Source organism: Petromyzon marinus, unplaced genomic scaffold (assembly GCF_048934315.1).
Source record: "Petromyzon marinus isolate PM22_M1 ecotype Great Lakes invasive population unplaced genomic scaffold, UKy_Petmar_22M1.pri1.0 PM_Scaffold_484, whole genome shotgun sequence".
NCBI lineage: Eukaryota > Metazoa > Chordata > Hyperoartia > Petromyzontiformes > Petromyzontidae > Petromyzon > Petromyzon marinus.
The window spans coordinates 29,747-50,305 of record NW_027423484.1 but is presented as its reverse complement, the minus strand read 5'-3'; the positions used below and the strand labels follow the sequence as shown (position 1 = coordinate 50,305).

Genomic DNA, 20,559 nt, shown 5'->3' with positions numbered 1-20,559 from the left:
TGTATATTGTGTTAGCCACCTGGCGGCCTGACCCCTGCATGGCATGTGTAGGGATGGGGTAAACTTCGTGTGTAGTGTAGTGTATAGTGTATAGTCTAGTGTATGGTGTAGTGTATAGTGTGTAGTGTAGTGTATAGTGTGTAGTGTATAGTGTAGTGTATTGTGTTAGCCACCTGGCGGCCTGACCCCTGCATGGCATGTGTAGGGATGGGGTAAACTTCGTGTGTAGTGTATAGTGTAGTGTATAGTGTAGTGTATAGTGTAGTGTATAGTGTAGTGTATAGTGTATTGTGTGTTAGCCACCTGGCGGCCTGACCCCTGCATGGCATGTGTAGGGATGGGGTAAACTTCGTGTGTAGTGTATAGTGTAGTGTATAGTGTAGTGTAGTGTATAGTGTAGTGTATAGTGTATAGTGTAGTGTATAGTGTGTAGTGTAGTGTATAGTGTAGTGTATATTGTGTTAGCCACCTGGCGGCCTGACCCCTGCATGGCATGTGTAGGGATGGGGTAAACTTCGTGTGTAGTGTAGTGTATAGTGTATAGTCTAGTGTATGGTGTAGTGTATAGTGTGTAGTGTAGTGTATAGTATAGTGTATAGTGTAGTGTATAGTGTAGTGTATAGTGTATAGTGTAGTGTATAGTGTGTTAGCCACCTGGCGGCCTGACCCCTGCATGGCATGTGTAGGGATGGGGTAAACTTCGTGTGTAGTGTAGTGTATAGTGTATAGTCTAGTGTATGGTGTAGTGTATAGTGTGTAGTGTAGTGTATAGTATAGTGTATAGTGTAGTGTATAGTGTAGTGTATAGTGTATAGTGTAGTGTATAGTGTGTTAGCCACCTGGCGGCCTGACCCCTGCATGGCATGTGTAGGGATGGGGTAAACTTCGTGTGTAGTGTATAGTGTAGTGTATAGTGTAGTGTATAGTGTAGTGTATAGTGTATAGTGTAGTGTATAGTGTAGTGTATAGTGTAGTGTATAGTGTAGTGTATAGTGTAGTGTATAGTGTAGTGTATAGTGTAGTGTATAGTGTATTGTGTTAGCCACCTGGCGGCCTGACCCCTGCATGGCATGTGTAGGGATGGGGTAAACTTCGTGTGTAGTGTATAGTGTAGTGTATAGTGTAGTGTAGTGTATAGTGTAGTGTATAGTGTAGTGTATAGTGTATATTGTGTGTTAGCCACCTGGCGGCCTGACCCCTGCATGGCATGTGTAGGGATGGGGTAAACTTCGTGTGTAGTGTATAGTGTAGTGTATAGTGTAGTGTAGTGTATAGTGTAGTGTATAGTGTAGTGTATAGTGTATATTGTGTGTTAGCCACCTGGCGGCCTGACCCCTGCATGGCATGTGTAGGGATGGGGTAAACTTCGTGTGTAGTGTATAGTGTAGTGTATAGTGTAGTGTAGTGTATAGTGTAGTGTATAGTGTAGTGTATAGTGTATATTGTGTGTTAGCCACCTGGCGGCCTGACCCCTGCATGGCATGTGTAGGGATGGGGTAAACTTCGTGTGTAGTGTATAGTGTAGTGTATAGTGTAGTGTAGTGTATAGTGTAGTGTATAGTGTAGTGTATAGTGTATATTGTGTGTTAGCCACCTGGCGGCCTGACCCCTGCATGGCATGTGTAGGGATGGGGTAAACTTCGTGTGTAGTGTATAGTGTAGTGTATAGTGTAGTGTATAGTGTAGTGTATAGTGTATAGTGTAGTGTATAGTGTATAGTGTGTTAGCCACCTGGCGGCCTGACCCCTGCATGGCATGTGTAGGGATGGGGTAAACTTCGTGTGTAGTGTATAGTGTAGTGTATAGTGTATAGTGTAGTGTATAGTGTAGTGTATAGTGTGTTAGCCACCTGGCGGCCTGACCCCTGCATGGCATGTGTAGGGATGGGGTAAACTTCGTGTGTAGTGTATAGTGTAGTGTGTAGTGTAGTGTATAGTGTAGTGTATAGTGTAGTGTATAATGTAGTGTATAGTGTAGTGTATAGTGTAGTGTATAGTGTGTGTTAGCCACCTGGCGGCCTGACCCCTGCATGGCGAGTGTAGGGATGGGGTAAACTTCGTGTGTAGTGTATAGTGTAGTGTATAGTGTAGTGTATAGTGTGTTAGCCACCTGGCGGCCTGACCCCTGCATGGCGAGTGTAGGGATGGGGTAAACTTCGTGTGTAGTGTATAGTGTAGTGTATAGTGTAGTGTATATTGTGTTAGCCACCTGGCGGCCTGACCCCTGCATGGCGAGTGTAGGGATGGGGTAAACTTCGTTTGTAGTGTATAGTGTAGTGTATAGTGTAGTGTAGTGTATAGTGTAGTGTATAGTGTAGTGTATAGTGTAGTGTATAGTGTATTGTGTGTTAGGCACCTGGCGGCCTGACCCCTGCATGGCATGTGTAGGGATGGGGTAAACTTCGTGTGTAGTGTATAGTGTAGTGTATAGTGTAGTGTAGTGTATAGTGTAGTGTATAGTGTATAGTGTAGTGTATAGTGTGTAGTGTAGTGTATAGTGTAGTGTATATTGTGTTAGCCACCTGGCGGCCTGACCCCTGCATGGCATGTGTAGGGATGGGGTAAACTTCGTGTGTAGTGTAGTGTATAGTGTATAGTCTAGTGTATGGTGTAGTGTATAGTGTGTAGTGTAGTGTATAGTATAGTGTATAGTGTAGTGTATAGTGTAGTGTATAGTGTATAGTGTAGTGTATAGTGTGTTAGCCACCTGGCGGCCTGACCCCTGCATGGCATGTGTAGGGATGGGGTAAACTTCGTGTGTAGTGTAGTGTATAGTGTATAGTCTAGTGTATGGTGTAGTGTATAGTGTGTAGTGTAGTGTATAGTATAGTGTATAGTGTAGTGTATAGTGTAGTGTATAGTGTATAGTGTAGTGTATAGTGTGTTAGCCACCTGGCGGCCTGACCCCTGCATGGCATGTGTAGGGATGGGGTAAACTTCGTGTGTAGTGTATAGTGTAGTGTATAGTGTAGTGTATAGTGTAGTGTATAGTGTATAGTGTAGTGTATAGTGTAGTGTATAGTGTAGTGTATAGTGTAGTGTATAGTGTAGTGTATAGTGTAGTGTATAGTGTAGTGTATAGTGTATTGTGTTAGCCACCTGGCGGCCTGACCCCTGCATGGCATGTGTAGGGATGGGGTAAACTTCGTGTGTAGTGTATAGTGTAGTGTATAGTGTAGTGTAGTGTATAGTGTAGTGTATAGTGTAGTGTATAGTGTATATTGTGTGTTAGCCACCTGGCGGCCTGACCCCTGCATGGCATGTGTAGGGATGGGGTAAACTTCGTGTGTAGTGTATAGTGTAGTGTATAGTGTAGTGTAGTGTATAGTGTAGTGTATAGTGTAGTGTATAGTGTATATTGTGTGTTAGCCACCTGGCGGCCTGACCCCTGCATGGCATGTGTAGGGATGGGGTAAACTTCGTGTGTAGTGTATAGTGTAGTGTATAGTGTAGTGTAGTGTATAGTGTAGTGTATAGTGTAGTGTATAGTGTATATTGTGTGTTAGCCACCTGGCGGCCTGACCCCTGCATGGCATGTGTAGGGATGGGGTAAACTTCGTGTGTAGTGTATAGTGTAGTGTATAGTGTAGTGTAGTGTATAGTGTAGTGTATAGTGTAGTGTATAGTGTATATTGTGTGTTAGCCACCTGGCGGCCTGACCCCTGCATGGCATGTGTAGGGATGGGGTAAACTTCGTGTGTAGTGTATAGTGTAGTGTATAGTGTAGTGTAGTGTATAGTGTAGTGTATAGTGTAGTGTATAGTGTATATTGTGTGTTAGCCACCTGGCGGCCTGACCCCTGCATGGCATGTGTAGGGATGGGGTAAACTTCGTGTGTAGTGTATAGTGTAGTGTATAGTGTATAGTGTAGTGTATAGTGTAGTGTATAGTGTGTTAGCCACCTGGCGGCCTGACCCCTGCATGGCATGTGTAGGGATGGGGTAAACTTCGTGTGTAGTGTATAGTGTAGTGTGTAGTGTAGTGTATAGTGTAGTGTATAGTGTAGTGTATAATGTAGTGTATAGTGTAGTGTATAGTGTAGTGTATAGTGTGTGTTAGCCACCTGGCGGCCTGACCCCTGCATGGCGAGTGTAGGGATGGGGTAAACTTCGTGTGTAGTGTATAGTGTAGTGTATAGTGTAGTGTATATTGTGTTAGCCACCTGGCGGCCTGACCCCTGCATGGCGAGTGTAGGGATGGGGTAAACTTCGTTTGTAGTGTATAGTGTAGTGTATAGTGTAGTGTAGTGTATAGTATAGTGTATAGTGTAGTGTATAGTGTAGTGTATAGTGTATTGTGTGTTAGGCACCTGGCGGCCTGACCCCTGCATGGCATGTGTAGGGATGGGGTAAACTTCGTGTGTAGTGTATAGTGTAGTGTATTGTGTTAGCCACCTGGCGGCCTGACCCCTGCATGGCATGTGTAGGGATGGGGTAAACTTCGTGTGTAGTGTATAGTGTAGTGTATAGTGTATAGTGTAGTGTATAGTGTATATTGTGTGTTAGCCACCTGGCGGCCTGACCCCTGCATGGCGAGTGTAGGGATGGGGTAAACTTCGTGTGTAGTGTATAGTGTAGTGTATAGTGTAGTGTATAGTGTATAGTGTATATTGTGTGTTAGCCACCTGGCGGCCTGACCCCTGCATGGCGAGTGTAGGGATGGGGTAAACTTCGTGTGTAGTGTATAGTGTGTAGTGTATAGTGTAGTGTATAGTGTAGTGTATAGTGTAGTGTATAGTGTAGTGTATATTGTGTGTTAGCCACCTGGCGGCCTGACCCCTGCATGGCGAGTGTAGGGATGGGGTAAACTTCGTGTGTAGTGTATAGTGTAGTGTAGTGTATAGTGTAGTGTATAGTGTAGTGTATAGTGTAGTGTATAGTGTAGTGTATAGTGTATAGTGTGTTAGCCACCTGGCGGCCTGACCCCTGCATGGCGAGTGTAGGGATGGGGTAAACTTCGTGTGTAGTGTATAGTGTAGTGTATAGTGTAGTGTATAGTGTATAGTGTAGTGTATAGTGTAGTGTAGTGTATAGTGTAGTGTATAGTGTAGTGTATAGTGTAGTGTATAGTGTAGTGTATAGTGTATAGTGTGTTAGCCACCTGGCGGCCTGACCCCTGCATGGCGAGTGTAGGGATGGGGTAAACTTCGCTCTGCATCTCCACCCGACGCCGACCGTCCGTGGGCATCGCAGTCACGCGCAGCACCCGGAAGTTGGTGCCGCCCAGGTCCAGCGCCAGGAAGTCTCCACTCTCTGCGGAAGGTGTGGAGTGTGGGGGGCACGGGGGGTGGGGGGCACGGGGGTGGGGGGCACGGGGGTGGGGGGCACGGGGGGGGGAGGCAGAAGAGCAGAGGAAGAACGTCGTTTTTGTTTGACTAAGTCGGCTCGCTCGTTCGTTCGCTCGTTCACTCGTTCACTCCCTCGCTCACTCATTCGCTCACTCATTCGCTCACTCATTCACTCACTCACCCACCCACCCACCCATCCACCCACCCACTCACCCACCCACTCACCCACCCACTCACTCGCCCACTCACTCACTCACTCACCCACCCACTCACTCACCCACTCACTCACCCACTCACTCCCTCACCCACCCACTCACCCACCCACTCACTCACTCACTCACCCACTCACTCACTCACTCGCCCACTCACTCACCCACTCGCCCACCCACCCACTCACTCCCTCACCCACCCACTCACCCACTCACTCACCCACCCACTCACTCCCTCACCCACTCACTCCCTCACCCACCCACTCACTCATCCACTCACTCACTCACCCACTCACTCACTCACCCACTCACTCACCCACTCACCCACTCACTCACCCACTCACTCACCCACCACTCTCTCACTGCCCAGGGTTTGTCTTGGCGAGTTGCCTAGAGGAGTTGGTGGATCACTTGGGGAGGGAGGAGAGAGAGGAGAGGGAGCCGGCTGGCCGACTGCCCAGCTGGTGGTGGTGTCGGCAGTGGTGGTGGTGGTGGTGGCGGTGGTGGCAGTAGTGGTAGTGGTGTTGGTGGTAGTAGTGGTAGTGGTGGTGGTAGTGGTGGTGGTGGTAGTGGTGGTGGCGGTGGTGGCAGTAGTGGTAGTGGTGGTAGTGGTGGTAGTGGTGGTGGTGGTAGTGGTGGTGGTGGCAGTAGTGGTAGTGGTGGTGGTGGTAGTGGTGGTGGTGGTAGTGGTGGTGGTGGCAGTAGTGGTAGTGGTGGTGGTGGTAGTGGTGGTGGTGGTGGCAGTAGTGGTAGTGGTGGTGGTGGTACTGGTGGTGGTGGTAGTGGTGGTGGTGGTGGTGGCAGTAGTGGTAGTGGTGGTGGTAGTGGTGGTGGTGGTGGCAGTAGTGGTGGTGGTGGTAGTGGTGGTGGTGGTGGTGGTAGTGGTGGTGGTGGCAGTAGTGGTAGTGGTGGTGGTGGTAGTGGTGGTGGTGGTGGCAGTAGTGGTGGTGGTGGTAGTGGTGGTAGTGGTGGTGGTGGTAGTGGTGGTGGTGGTGGTGGCAGTAGTGGTGGTGGTGGTAGTGGTGGTAGTGGTGGTGGTGGTTAGTGGTGGTGGTGGTAGTAGTGGTAGTGGTGGTGGTGGTAGTAGTGGTAGTAGTGGTAGTGGTGGTAGTGGTGGTGGTGGTAGTAGTGGTGGTGGTAGTGGTGGTGGTGGTAGTGGTGGTGGTGGCGGTAGTGGTGGTGGTGGTAGTGGTTGTGGTGTCGGTAGTGGCAGTGGTGTCGGCGGTAGTGATGGTGGTGGTGTCAGTAGTGGCGGCGGTGTCGGCGCTGGTGGCGGTGCCACGTGTCTCCGTGTACCCGTGCCGTCCGGCGTGGACCTCACAAACGTGGGCAGCATCTTCACCGTAGCGCCGGCGTGGCTCTGACGGCTCAGGCCGCGCTCCATCTCCCCCGCCAGACGCTGCGACACGCTCAGCAACTGCTCGTCCGACAGCACCAGGTCCCGTAGCAGACGCTCCACCTGCAGCAGCAGCGGCAGTAGCAGCGGCAGTAGTAGTGTCAGTAGTAGCAGTGTCAGTAGTAGTAGTGGTGTCAGTAGTAGTAGTAGTGTCAGTAGTAGTAGTGTCAGTAGTAGTAGTGTCAGTAGTAGTAGTGTCAGTAGTAGCAGTGTCAGTAGTAGTAGTGGTGTCAGTAGTAGTAGTAGTGTCAGTAGTAGTGTCAGTAGTAGCAGTGTCAGTAGTAGTGTCAGTAGTAGTAGTAGTGTCAGTAGTAGTAGTAGTGTCAGTAGTAGTGTCAGTAGTAGCAGTGTCAGTAGTAGTAGTGGTGTCAGTAGTAGTAGTAGTGTCAGTAGTAGTAGTGTCAGTAGTAGTAGTGTCAGTAGTAGTAGTAGTGGTGTCAGTAGTAGTAGTAGTGTCAGTAGTAGTAGTAGTGTCAGTAGTAGTGTCAGTAGTAGTAGTGTCAGTAGTAGTAGTGTCAGTAGTAGTAGTAGTGTCAGTAGTAGTAGTGTCAGTAGTAGTGGTAGTAGTGTCAGTAGTAGTAGTAGTAGTGTCAGTAGTAGTAGTGTCAGTAGTAGTAGTGTCAGTAGTAGTAGTAGTGTCAGTAGTAGTAGTAGTGGTAGTAGTAGTGTCAGTAGTAGTAGTGGTGTCAGTAGTAGTAGTAGTGTCAGTAGTAGTAGTAGTGTCAGTAGTAGTGTCAGTAGTAGTAGTGTCAGTAGTAGTAGTGTCAGTAGTAGTAGTAGTGTCAGTAGTAGTAGTGTCAGTAGTAGTGGTAGTAGTGTCAGTAGTAGTAGTGTCAGTAGTAGTAGTAGTAGTGTCAGTAGTAGTAGTGTCAGTAGTAGTAGTGTCAGTAGTAGTAGTGTCAGTAGTAATAGTGTCAGTAGTAGTAGTGGTGTCAGTAGTTGTAGTAGTGTCAGTAGTAGTAGTGTCAGTAGTAGTAGTGTCAGTAGTAGTAGTGTCAGTAGTAGTAGTAGTGTCAGTAGTAGTAGTGTCAATAGTAGTGGTAGTAGTGTCAGTAGTAGTAGTAGTAGTGTCAGTAGTAGTAGTGTCAGTAGTAGTGGTAGTAGTGTCAGTAGTAGTAGTGTCAGTAGTAGTAGTGTCAGTAGTAGTAGTGTCAGTAGTAGTAGTGTCAGTAGTAGTAGTAGTGTCAGCAGTAGTAGTGTCAGTAGTAGTAGTAGTAGTGTCAGTAGTAGTAGTGTCAGTAGTAGTAGTGGTAGTGTCAGTAGTAGTGGTGTCAGTAGTAGTAGTGGTGTCAGTAGTAGTAGTGGTAGTGTCAGTAGTAGTGTCAGTAGTAGTAGTGTCAGTAGTAGTGGTGTCAGTAGTAGTAGTAGTAGTGTCAGTAGTAGTAGTGTCAGTAGTAGTAGTGTCAGTAGTAGTAGTGTCAGTAGAAGTAGTGTCAGTAGTAGTAGTGTCAGTAGTAGTAGTGTCAGTAGTAGTAGTGTCAGTAGTAGTAGTGGTGTCAGTAGTTGTAGTAGTGTCAGTAGTAGTAGTGTCAGTAGTAGTAGTGTCAGTAGTAGTAGTAGTGTCAGTAGTAGTAGTGTCAGTAGTAGTGGTAGTAGTGTCAGTAGTAGTAGTAGTAGTGTCAGTAGTAGTAGTGTCAGTAGTAGTGGTAGTAGTGTCAGTAGTAGTAGTGTCAGTAGTAGTAGTGTCAGTAGTAGTAGTGTCAGTAGTAGTAGTAGTGGTGTCAGTAGTAGTAGTAGTGTCAGTAGTAGTAGTAGTGTCAGTAGTAGTGTCAGTAGTAGTAGTGTCAGTAGTAGTAGTGTCAGTAGTAGTAGTAGTGTCAGTAGTAGTAGTGTCAGTAGTAGTGGTAGTAGTGTCAGTAGTAGTAGTAGTAGTGTCAGTAGTAGTAGTGTCAGTAGTAGTAGTGTCAGTAGTAGTAGTAGTGTCAGTAGTAGTAGTAGTGGTAGTAGTAGTGTCAGTAGTAGTAGTGGTGTCAGTAGTAGTAGTAGTGTCAGTAGTAGTAGTAGTGTCAGTAGTAGTGTCAGTAGTAGTAGTGTCAGTAGTAGTAGTGTCAGTAGTAGTAGTAGTGTCAGTAGTAGTAGTGTCAGTAGTAGTGGTAGTAGTGTCAGTAGTAGTAGTGTCAGTAGTAGTAGTAGTAGTGTCAGTAGTAGTAGTGTCAGTAGTAGTAGTGTCAGTAGTAGTAGTGTCAGTAGTAATAGTGTCAGTAGTAGTAGTGGTGTCAGTAGTTGTAGTAGTGTCAGTAGTAGTAGTGTCAGTAGTAGTAGTGTCAGTAGTAGTAGTGTCAGTAGTAGTAGTAGTGTCAGTAGTAGTAGTGTCAATAGTAGTGGTAGTAGTGTCAGTAGTAGTAGTAGTAGTGTCAGTAGTAGTAGTGTCAGTAGTAGTGGTAGTAGTGTCAGTAGTAGTAGTGTCAGTAGTAGTAGTGTCAGTAGTAGTAGTGTCAGTAGTAGTAGTGTCAGTAGTAGTAGTAGTGTCAGCAGTAGTAGTGTCAGTAGTAGTAGTAGTAGTGTCAGTAGTAGTAGTGTCAGTAGTAGTAGTGGTAGTGTCAGTAGTAGTGGTGTCAGTAGTAGTAGTGGTGTCAGTAGTAGTAGTGGTAGTGTCAGTAGTAGTGTCAGTAGTAGTAGTGTCAGTAGTAGTGGTGTCAGTAGTAGTAGTAGTAGTGTCAGTAGTAGTAGTGTCAGTAGTAGTAGTGTCAGTAGTAGTAGTGTCAGTAGAAGTAGTGTCAGTAGTAGTAGTGTCAGTAGTAGTAGTGTCAGTAGTAGTAGTGTCAGTAGTAGTAGTGGTGTCAGTAGTTGTAGTAGTGTCAGTAGTAGTAGTGTCAGTAGTAGTAGTGTCAGTAGTAGTAGTAGTGTCAGTAGTAGTAGTGTCAGTAGTAGTGGTAGTAGTGTCAGTAGTAGTAGTAGTAGTGTCAGTAGTAGTAGTGTCAGTAGTAGTGGTAGTAGTGTCAGTAGTAGTAGTGTCAGTAGTAGTAGTGTCAGTAGTAGTAGTGTCAGTAGTAGTAGTGTCAGTAGTAGTATCAGTAGTAGTAGTAGTGTCAGCAGTAGTAGTGTCAGTAGTAGTGGTAGTAGTGTCAGTAGTAGTAGTAGTGTCAGTAGTAGTAGTGTCAGTAGTAGTGGTAGTAGTGTCAGTAGTAGTAGTGTCAGTAGTAGTAGTGTCAGTAGTAGTAGTGTCAGTAGTAGTAGTAGTGTCAGTAGTAGTAGTGTCAGTAGTAGTAGTGTCAGTAGTAGTAGTAGTAGTGTCAGTAGTAGTAGTGTCAGTAGTAGTAGTGTCAGTAGTAGTAGTAGTAGTGTCAGTAGTAGTGTCAGTAGTAGTGGTGTCAGTAGTAGTAGTGTCAGTAGTAGTGTCAGTAGTAGTAGTGGTGTCAGTAGTAGTAGTGTCAGTAGTAGTAGTAGTGGTAGTGTCAGTAGTAGTGGTAGAGTCAGTAGTAGTAGTAGTGTCAGTAGTAGTAGTGTCAGTAGTAGTAGTGTCAGTAGTAGTAGTAGTGTCAGTAGTAGTAGTAGTGGTAGTGTCAGTAGTAGTAGTAGTGTCAGTAGTAGTAGTGTCAGTAGTAGTAGTGTCAGTAGTAGTAGTGTCAGTAGTAGTAATGTAGTAGTGTCAGTAGTAGTGTCAGTAGTAGTAGTGTCAGTAGTAGTAGTGTCAGTAGTAGTAGTGGTGTCAGTAATAGTAGTGGTAGTGTCAGTAGTAGTAGTGTCAGTAGTAGTAGTGTCAGTAGTAGTAGTGGTGTCAGTAGTAGTAGTGGTAGTGTCAGTAGTAGTAGTGGTGGTGTCAGTAGTAGTAGTGTCAGTAGTAGTAGTGTCAGTAGTAGTAGTGTCAGTAGTAGTAGTGTCAGTAGTAATAGTAGTGGTGGTGTTAGTAGTAGTAGTGTCAGTAGTAGTAGTGTCAGTAGTAGTAGTGTCAGTAGTAGCAGTGTCAGTAGTAGCAGTGTCAGTAGTAGTAGTGGTGTCAGTAGAAGTAGTAGTGTCAGTAGTAGTAGTGTCAGTAGTAGTAGTGTCAGTAGTAGTAGTAGTGTCAGTAGTAATAGTGTCAGTAGTAGTAGTGGTGTCAGTAGTTGTAGTAGTGTCAGTAGTAGTAGTGTCAGTAGTAGTAGTGTCAGTAGTAGTAGTAGTAGTGTCAGTAGTAGTAGTGTAGTAGTAGTAGTGTCAGTAGTAGTAGTGTCAGTAGTAGTAGTAGTGTCAGTAGTAGTAGTGTCAGTAGTAGTAGTGGTAGTGTCAGTAGTAGTAGTAGTGTCAGTAGTAGTAGTGTCAGTAGTAGTAGTGTCAGTAGTAGTAGTGTCAGTAGTAGTAATGTAGTAGTAGTAGTGTCAGTAGTAGTAGTGTCAATAGTAGTAGTAGTGTCAGTAGTAGTAGTGTCAGTAGTAGTTGTGTCAGTAGTAGTAGTGGTGTCAGTAGTAGTAGTGGTAGTGTCAGTAGTAGTAGTGTCAGTAGTAGTAGTGTCAGTAGTAGTAGTGGTGTCAGTAGTAGTAGTGGTAGTGTCAGTAGTAGTAGTGTCAGTAGTAGTAGTGGTGGTGTTAGTAGTAGTAGTGTCAGTAGTAGTAGTGTCAGTAGTAGTAGTAGTGTCAGTAGTAGTAGTGTCAGTAGTAGTAGTGTCAGTAGTAGTAGTGGTGTTAGTAGTAGTAGTGTCAGTAGTAGTAGTGTCAGTAGTAGTAGTGTCAGTAGTAGCAGTGTCAGTAGTAGCAGTGTCAGTAGTAGTAGTGGTGTCAGTAGTAGTAGTAGTGTCAGTAGTAGTAGTGTCAGTAGTAGTAGTGTCAGTAGTAATAGTGTCAGTAGTAGCAGTGTCAGTAGTAGTAGTGTCAGTAGTAGTAGTAGTGTCAGTAGTAGTAGTGTCAGTAGTAGTAGTAGTGTCAGTAGTAGTAGTGTCAGTAGTAGTAGTAGTGTCAGTAGTAGTAGTGTCAGTAGTAGCAGTAGTCAGTAGTAGCAGTGTCAGTAGTAGCAGTGTCAGTAGTAGTAGTGGTGTCAGTAGTAGTAGTAGTGTCAGTAGTAGTAGTGTCAGTAGTAGTAGTGTCAGTAGTAATAGTGTCAGTAGTAGCAGTGTCAGTAGTAGTAGTGGTGTCAGTAGTAGTAGTAGTGTCAGTAGTAGTAGTGTCAGTAGTAGTAGTGTCAGTAGTAGTTGTGTCAGTAGTAGTAGTAGTGTCAGTAGTAGTAGTGTCAGTAGTAGTAGTAGTGTCAATAGTAGTAGTGTCAGTAGTAGTGTCAGTAGTAGTAGTGTCAGTAGCAGTAGTGTCAGTAGTAGTAGTAGTGTCAGTAGTAGTAGTGTCAGTAGTAGTAGTGTCAGTAGTAATAGTGTCAGTAGTAGTAGTGGTGTCAGTAGTAGTAGTAGTAGTGTCAGTAGTAGTAGTGTCAGTAGTAGTAGTGTCAGTAGTAGTAGTAGTGTGAGTAGTAGTGTCAGTAGTAGTAGTAGTAGTGTCAGTAGTAGTAGTGTCAGTAGTAGTAGTAGTGTCAGTAGTAGTAGTAGTGTCAGTAGTAGCAGTGTCAGTAGTAGTAGTGTCAGTAGTAGTAGTGTCAGTAGTAGTAGTGATGTCAGTAGTAGTAGTGTCAGTAGTAGTAGTGTCAGTAGTAGTAGTGTCAGTAGTAGTGTCAGTAGTAGTAGTAGTAGCAGTGTCAGTAGTAGTAGTGTCAGTAGTAGTAGTGTCAGTAGTAGTAGTGGTGTCAGTAGTAGTAGTAGTAGTGTCAGTAGTAGTAGTGTCAGTAGTAGTAGTGTCAGTAGTAATAGTGTCAGTAGTAGCAGTGTCAGTAGTAGTAGTGTCAGTAGTAGTAGTAGTGGTAGTAGTAGTGTCAGTAGTAGTAGTAGTGGTGTCAGTAGTAGTGTCAGTAGTAGTGGTGTCAGTAGTAGTAGTAGTGTCAGTAGTAGTAGTGTCAGTAGTAGTAGTAGTGGTAGTAGTAGTGTCAGTAGTAGTAGTAGTGTCAGTAGTAGTAGTGTCAGTAGTAGTAGTGTCAGTAGTAGTGGTGTCAGTAGTAGTAGTAGTGGTAGTAGTAGTGTCAGTAGTAGTAGTGGTGTCAGTAGTAGTAGTAGTGTCAGTAGTAGTAGTGGTGTCAGTAGTAGTGTCAGTAGTAGTAGTGTCAGTAGTAGTAGTGTCAGTAGTAGTAGTAGTGTCAGTAGTAGTAGTGTCAGTAGTAGTAGTGGTGTCAGTAGTAGTAGTGTCAGTAGTAGTAGTGTCAGTAGTAGTAGTGTCAGTAGTAGTAGTAGTGTCAGTAGTAGTAGTGTCAGTAGTAGTAGTGGTGTCAGTAGTAGTAGTGTCAGTAGTAGTAATAGTGTCAGTAGAAGTGTCAGTAGTAGTAGTAGTGTCAGTAGTAGTAGTAGTGGTATAAGTAGTAGTAGTAGTGTCAGTAGTAGTGTCAGTAGTAGTAGTGTCAGTAGTAGTAGTAGTGTCAGTAGTAGTAGTAGTGTCAGTAGTAGTAGTGTCAGTAGTAGTAGTAGTGTCAGTAGTAGTAGTAGTGTCAGTAGTAGTAGTGTCAGTAGTAGTAGTGTCAGTAGTAGTAGTGGTGTCAGTAGTAGTAGTGTCAGTAGTAGTAGTGTCAGTAGTAGTAGTAGTGTCAGTAGTAGTAGTAGTGTCAGTAGTAATAGTGTCAGTAGTGTTGTCAGTAGTAGTGTCAGTAGTAGTGTCAGTAGTAATAGTGTCAGTAGTAATAGTGTCAGTAGTAGTGTCAGTAGTAGTGTCAGTAGTAGTAGTAGTGTCAGTAGTAGTAGTGTCAGTAGTAGTGTCAGTAGTAGTAGTAGTAGTGGTGTCAGTACAAGTACCAGTCATCAGTAAGTCCACTCAGCTCCACGTCCTCCTGAACAAAAGCTGTTTCGGCATGCGGTGGCTGGGCATGCGGGCTACATTACCCAGCCATCGCAGCCTTCCCCGCCGGAGGAGCTCACCGATGGGACCTTGCCCAGATCTTTCAAGGATTTGTGAGCTCCTCACACAATCCAGCCTGGTTAAACCCAGGATGGATCGTAGGCAGGCCACCCTGAATGTTTCTAACCGGCGAAGATGTTCCATTAAGGGGGTCCACGTTTCATAAGCGTAGAGAAGGGAGGGAATGACCGTGGCCGAGAAGACCTGAAGCTTAGTGCGGAGCGACAGACCAGGTAGCTTCCACACAGCGTTACGCAACCGATGAAAAGATATTGCCGCTCGACTGATTCGGAGTGAGACCTCTGCTGTTAAACTGGAGCCAGTCATAAGCACACTGCCCAGGTATGGGAAACTCTCCACTCTCTCCACAACTGCCCCATCACCGATTGGGAGTTGTGGGGGTGGAGTGTCCGATGGTACAAAATACCCAGGCAGGTGCTTAGTTTTGGTGGGGCTGATGGTAAGGCCCCACCTCTTAGTGGCACGCTCCAGTCTCAGCAGCAGCGTCTGCAACTCCTCCTCTGACTGAGCAGCTATTACCAAATCATCAGCATACATAACGTGGTTGACCAATAGGCAGCCATCGCTTGACCGCACCCGGGCATCGATCAGCCTCCCATTATATCTGTACCATATGGAGATTCCCCCGGTACAGCTATTGAAGGCTTCACGAACTACGTGGTCAAAATAGATGTTAAATAATGTGGGAGCCAGAGGACATCCCTGTCGCACCCCAAGGTGTACAGGGAATGGCTCTGACTTCCGGCCACGTAGTTTTACCCGGACACTACTACTACTACTAAAGACACACACACACCCACACACACACACAGACTCACACACTACACACATCACACCACACACACACACCCCCACCCACTACACACACACACTACACACACACACTACATACCCCCACACACACACACCCCACACACACAGACTCACACCCCCCCACACACACCCACACACACACAGACACACACACAGACACACACACAGACACACACACAGAGACACACACTCACACAAACCCACATACTCACACACACACCCCCACACACACACCCCCACACACACATCCACATACACACATCACCCCACACACACAGACTCACACACAGAGACACACACAGAGACACACTCACACAGATATACACACACAGACATACCCACACACACAGATACACACACACAGAGACACACACTCACACAGATACACACACACAGACACACACACACAGATACACACACAGATACACACACAGATACACACACAGACACACAGATACACACACACACAGACACACACACAGACACACACACATACACACACACACCCACCCACTACACACACAGATACACATACACAGACACACACAGACACACACACACAGACACACCCACACACACAGATACACACACAGATACACACACACAGAGACACACACTCACACAGATACACACACACAGACACACACACACAGACACACAGATACACACACACACAGACACACACACAGATACACACACCCACACCCACCCACTACACATACACAGATACACATACACAGACACACACACAGACACACACAGACACACACACAGACACACACACAGACACACACACACTCACACACACTCACACACACACAGACACACACACACACTCTCACACACACACACAGACACACACACAGACACACACACACACACAGACACACACACAGACACACACACACTACACACACACACATATACACACACCCACACCCACCCACTACACACACAGATACACTCACACACACACACAGACACACACTACACACAGACACACACATACACACACACAGACACACACACAGACACACACATTCCCTTACACTAAGTCGACTTTAGAACCGGATGTAAGTCCACGTGGCAGTCTCTGCAACACACACACAGACAAAGCTACCCCAGGTGGCCTCTAGCAGGGCTGTAAGGGCAAGTGCTGCGACACAGACAAAGCTAACCCAGGTAGCCTCTAGCAGGGCTGTAGGGGCAAGTGCTAGACACAGACAAAGTTCCCCCAGGTAGCCTCTAGCAGGGCTGTAGGGGCAAGTGCTGAGACACAGACAAAGCTCCCCCAGGTAGCCTCTAGAAGGGCTGTAGGGGCAAGTGCTGAGACACAGACAAAGTTCCCCCAGGTAGCCTCTAGCAGGGCTGTAAGGGCAAGTGCTGAGACACAGACAAAGCTACCCCAGGTAGCCTCTGGCAGGGCTGTAGGGGCAAGTGCTGATGTCTTATACACACACCACACACATCACGTAGAACCCACACTACACACACACACTACACACACACACTACACACACACTACACACACACACTATACATACACTACACATACACACACTACACATACACTACACACACTACACACACTACACACACACACTATACACACTACACACACAATACACACACACTACACACACTACACTACACACACTACACACACTACACACACACTACACTACACACACACTACACACACTACACACACACTACACACACACTATACACACTACACACACTACACACACACACTACACACACACCACACTACACATACACACTATACATACACACACACACTACACACAGACACTACACACATACACTACACACACTACACATACACACTACACATACACACTACACATACACACTACGCACACTACACACACTACACACCACACTACACACACTACACATACACTACACATACACACTACACACACACCACACTACACATACACACTATACATACACTACACATACACACACACACTACACACACACACTATACACACTACACACACTACACACACACTACACTACACATACACACTATACATACACACACTACACACACACACTACACACATACACTACACATACACACTACACACACTACACACACACTACACATACACACTATACATACACACACTACACACACACACTACACACACACTACACCACACTACACACACACTACACCACACTACACACACTACCACACTACACACACTACACACACTACACATACACACTATACATACACACACTACACACACACACTACACACACACACTACACACACACTGCACACACTACACACACACACTGCACACACTACACACACACACTACACACACACACTACACACACACACTACACAATACACACACTGCACACACTACACACACACAATACACACACTGCACACACTACACACACACTACACACACACTACACACACTACACACTACACTACACACTACACTACACACTACTACACTACACTATACACTACACCACACTGCTCACCTTCTCCCCCTCGTCCTCGAACAGCTCCGTGAAGCACTGCACGATGAGGTGCGAGGCGATGATCATGGCGACGAGTCACCTGTACCTACAACAGCTGTCACCTGTACCTACAACAGCTGTCACCTGTACCTACAACAGCTGGCACCTGTACCTGTGAGTGCTGTGTCACCTGTAACTACAACAGCTGGCACCTGTACCTACAACAGCTGGCACCTGTAACTACAACAGCTGTCACCTGTACCTACAACAGCTGGCACCTGTACCTACAACAGCTGGCACCTGTACCTACAACAGCTGGCACCTGTACCTACAACAGCTGGCACCTGTACCTGTGAGTGCTGTGTCACCTGTACCTACACCAGCTGTCACCTGTAACTACAACAGCTGTCACCTGTACCTACAACAGCTGGCACCTGTACCTACAACAGCTGGCACCTGTACCTACAACAGCTGGCACCTGTACCTACAACAGCTGGCACCTGTACCTACAACAGCTGGCACCTGTACCTACAACAGCTGTCACCTGTACCTACAACAGCTGTCACCTGTACCTACAACAGCTGGCACCTGTACCTGTGAGTGCTGTGTCACCTGTACCTACAACAGCTGGCACCTGTACCTGTGAGTGCTGTGTCACCTGTACCTACAACAGCTGTCACCTGTACCTACACCAGCTGTCACCTGTAACTACAACAGCTGTCACCTGTACCTACAACAGCTGGCACCTGTACCTACAACAGCTGGCACCTGTACCTACAACAGCTGGCACCTGTAACTACAACAGCTGGCACCTGTAACTACAACAGCTGGCACCTGTACCTGTAAGTGCTGTGGCACCTGTACGTACAACAGCTATCACCTGTAACTACACTTTAAATACGACTTCCGAAAGAATAAATAGCGTAAATAAATAGCGTAAAGTGTTGAATAAATAACACGCGCGTATCTCTCTCTCTGTCTCTCTCAAGGAATGTCTCAGCGTCTCGCAGGCTTCCCCGAGTCTCTCTGAGTATCTCTCTGAGTATCTCTCTGAGTTTCTCTCAGTATCTCTCAGTATCTCTCTCAGTATCTCTCTGAGTATCTCTCAGTATCTCTCAGTATCTCTCTCAGTATCTCTCTGAGTATCTCTCTCAGTATCTCTCTGAGTATCTCTCTGAGTTTCTCTCTCAGTATCTCTCTCAGTATCTCTCTGAGTATCTCTCTCAGTATCTCTCTGAGTTTCTCTCTGAGTATCTCTCTCAGTATCTCTCTGAGTATCTCTCTGAGTTTCTCTCTCAGTATCTCTCTCAGTATCTCTCTCAGTATCTCTCTGAGTATCTCTCTCAGTATCTCTCTCAGTATCTCTCTGAGTATCTCTCTCAGTATCTCTCTCAGTATCTCTCTCAGTATCTCTCTGAGTATCTCTCTGAGTATCTCTCTCAGTATCTCTCTGAGTTTCTCTCTGAGTATCTCTCTCAGTATCTCTCTCAGTATCTCTCTGAGTATCTCTCTCAGTATCTCTCTGAGTATCTCTCTCAGTATCTCTCTCAGTATCTCTCTCAGTATCTCTCAGTATCTCTCTCAGTATCTCTCTGAGTATCTCTCTCAGTATCTCTCTGAGTTTCTCTCTGAGTATCTCTCTCAGTATCTCTCTCAGTATCTCTCTGAGTATCTCTCTCAGTATCTCTCTGAGTATCTCTCTCAGTATCTCTCTCAGTATCTCTCTCAGTATCTTTCTTAGTATCTCTCTGAGTATCTCTCTCAGTATCTCTCTCAGTATCTCTCTGAGTATCTCTCTCAGTATCTCTCTGAGTATCTCTCTCAGTATCTCTCTCAGTATCTCTCTGAGTATCTCTCTGCGTATCTCTCTGAGTATCTCTCTCAGTATCTCTCTGAGTATCTCTCTCAGTATCTCTCTCAGTATTTCTCTGAGTATCTCTCTGAGTATCCCTCTCAGTATCTCTCTGAGTATCTCTCTCAGTATCTCTCTCAGTATCTCTCTCAGTATCTCTCTGAGTATCTATCTCAGTATCTCTCTCAGTATCTCTCTCAGTATCTCTCTGAGTATCTCTCTGAGTATCTCTCGCAGTATTTCTCTCAGTATCTCTCTCAGTATCTCTCTCAGTATCTCCCAAGTGTCTCCGAGTGTCTCCCAAGTGTCTCTGAGTGTCTCTGACTGTCTCCGAGTGTCTCTGACTGTCTCCCAAGTGTCTCTGACTGTCTCCCAAGTGTCTCTGAGTGTCTCTGACTGTCTCCCAAGTGTCTCTGACTGTCTCCCAAGTGTCTCCCAAGTGTCTCCTGACTGTCTCTGACTGTCTCTGACTGTCTCCCAAGTGTCTCTGACTGTCTCTGAGTGTCTCTGAGTGTCTCTGACTGTCTCCCAAGTGTCTCCCAAGTGTCTCCCAAGTGTCTCCGAGTGTCTCTGAGTGTCTCTGACTGTCTCCCAAGTGTCTCCCAAGTGTCTCTGACTGTCTCCCAAGTGTCTCCAAGTGTCTCTGAGTGTCTCTGAGTGTCTCTGACTGTCTCCCAAGTGTCTCTGATTGTCTCTGTCTCCCCAGCTGCGCTCTCACTGACCACGTGTCGCGGCGCGTCGGGAACTTAAATCAACGAGGGGACGCCGGTGGGGGCGTGACCCCGCCCCCACCCGCGACCCCATTGCGAGCCCAACCCCCAAATCCTCGCCACTGATTGGACGCCACCGCTGAATGGGAGGCGGGGGCTACGGACACACCCCCTCTAAGCCCCGCCTCAAATCCACGGGCGATGACATCACCACCCCCATCCCCCTCCCCCGTTCGCTTCCCTTTCACAGCCCCCCCCCACACCCCATAAGGGGACACGCGTGACGTAATGTATAATGACGTCACGATGCCGCACGTGACGCTCGTGCAGCGCGTGGCAGTCGACGTGGGGTGGGGGGGGAATTAGGATTCTTGGGTTTCAGGAGTCACGCGAGGACACTGGGGGCTACAACAGGGTTCAGTGTTAGCCACTGAGACTCCCATAGGGTTCAGTGTTAATCACTGAGACTCCCACAGGGTTCAGTGTTAATCAGTGAGACTCCCATAGGGTTCAGTGTTAGTCACTGAGACTCCCATAGGGTTCAGTGTTAATCAGTGAGACTCCCATAGGGTTCAGTGTTAGTCACTGAGACTCCCATAGGGTTCAGTGTTAATCACTGAGACTCCCATAGGGTTCAGTGTTAATCACTGAGACTCCCATAGGGTTCAGTGTTAATCACTGAGACTCCCACAGGGTTCAGTGTTAGTCACTGAGACTCCCACAGGGTTCAGTGTTAGTCACTGAGACTCCCACAGGGTTCAGTGTTAATCACTGAGACTCCCATAGGGTTCAGTGTTAATCACTGAGACTCCCATAGGGTTCAGTGTTAGTCAGTGAGACTCCCATAGGGTTCAGTGTTAATCACTGAGACTCCCATAGGGTTCAGTGTTAGTCAGTGAGACTCCCATAGGGTTCAGTG

At 46.4% G+C, this 20,559-nt stretch overlaps 1 protein-coding gene across 1 annotated transcript in view; it reads right to left on the bottom strand.

Moving 5' to 3' along the window:
- LOC142923403 (hexokinase-2-like) overlaps positions 1–17,232 on the bottom strand; it is a gene marked incomplete at its 3' end in the record, with an annotated part of 34,882 nt that extends 17,650 nt beyond the window's left edge. The window contains exons 1-3 of the mRNA XM_076064491.1: positions 17,100–17,232; positions 6,792–6,954; positions 5,100–5,251 (exon numbers count right to left, since the gene is read on the bottom strand). Of these exons, the coding sequence (XP_075920606.1) occupies positions 5,100–5,251; positions 6,792–6,954; positions 17,100–17,165 (381 nt within the window). The remainder of the gene's footprint in view (positions 1–5,099; positions 5,252–6,791; positions 6,955–17,099) is intronic.
- Between the last annotated feature and the right edge of the window lie 3,327 nt (positions 17,233–20,559).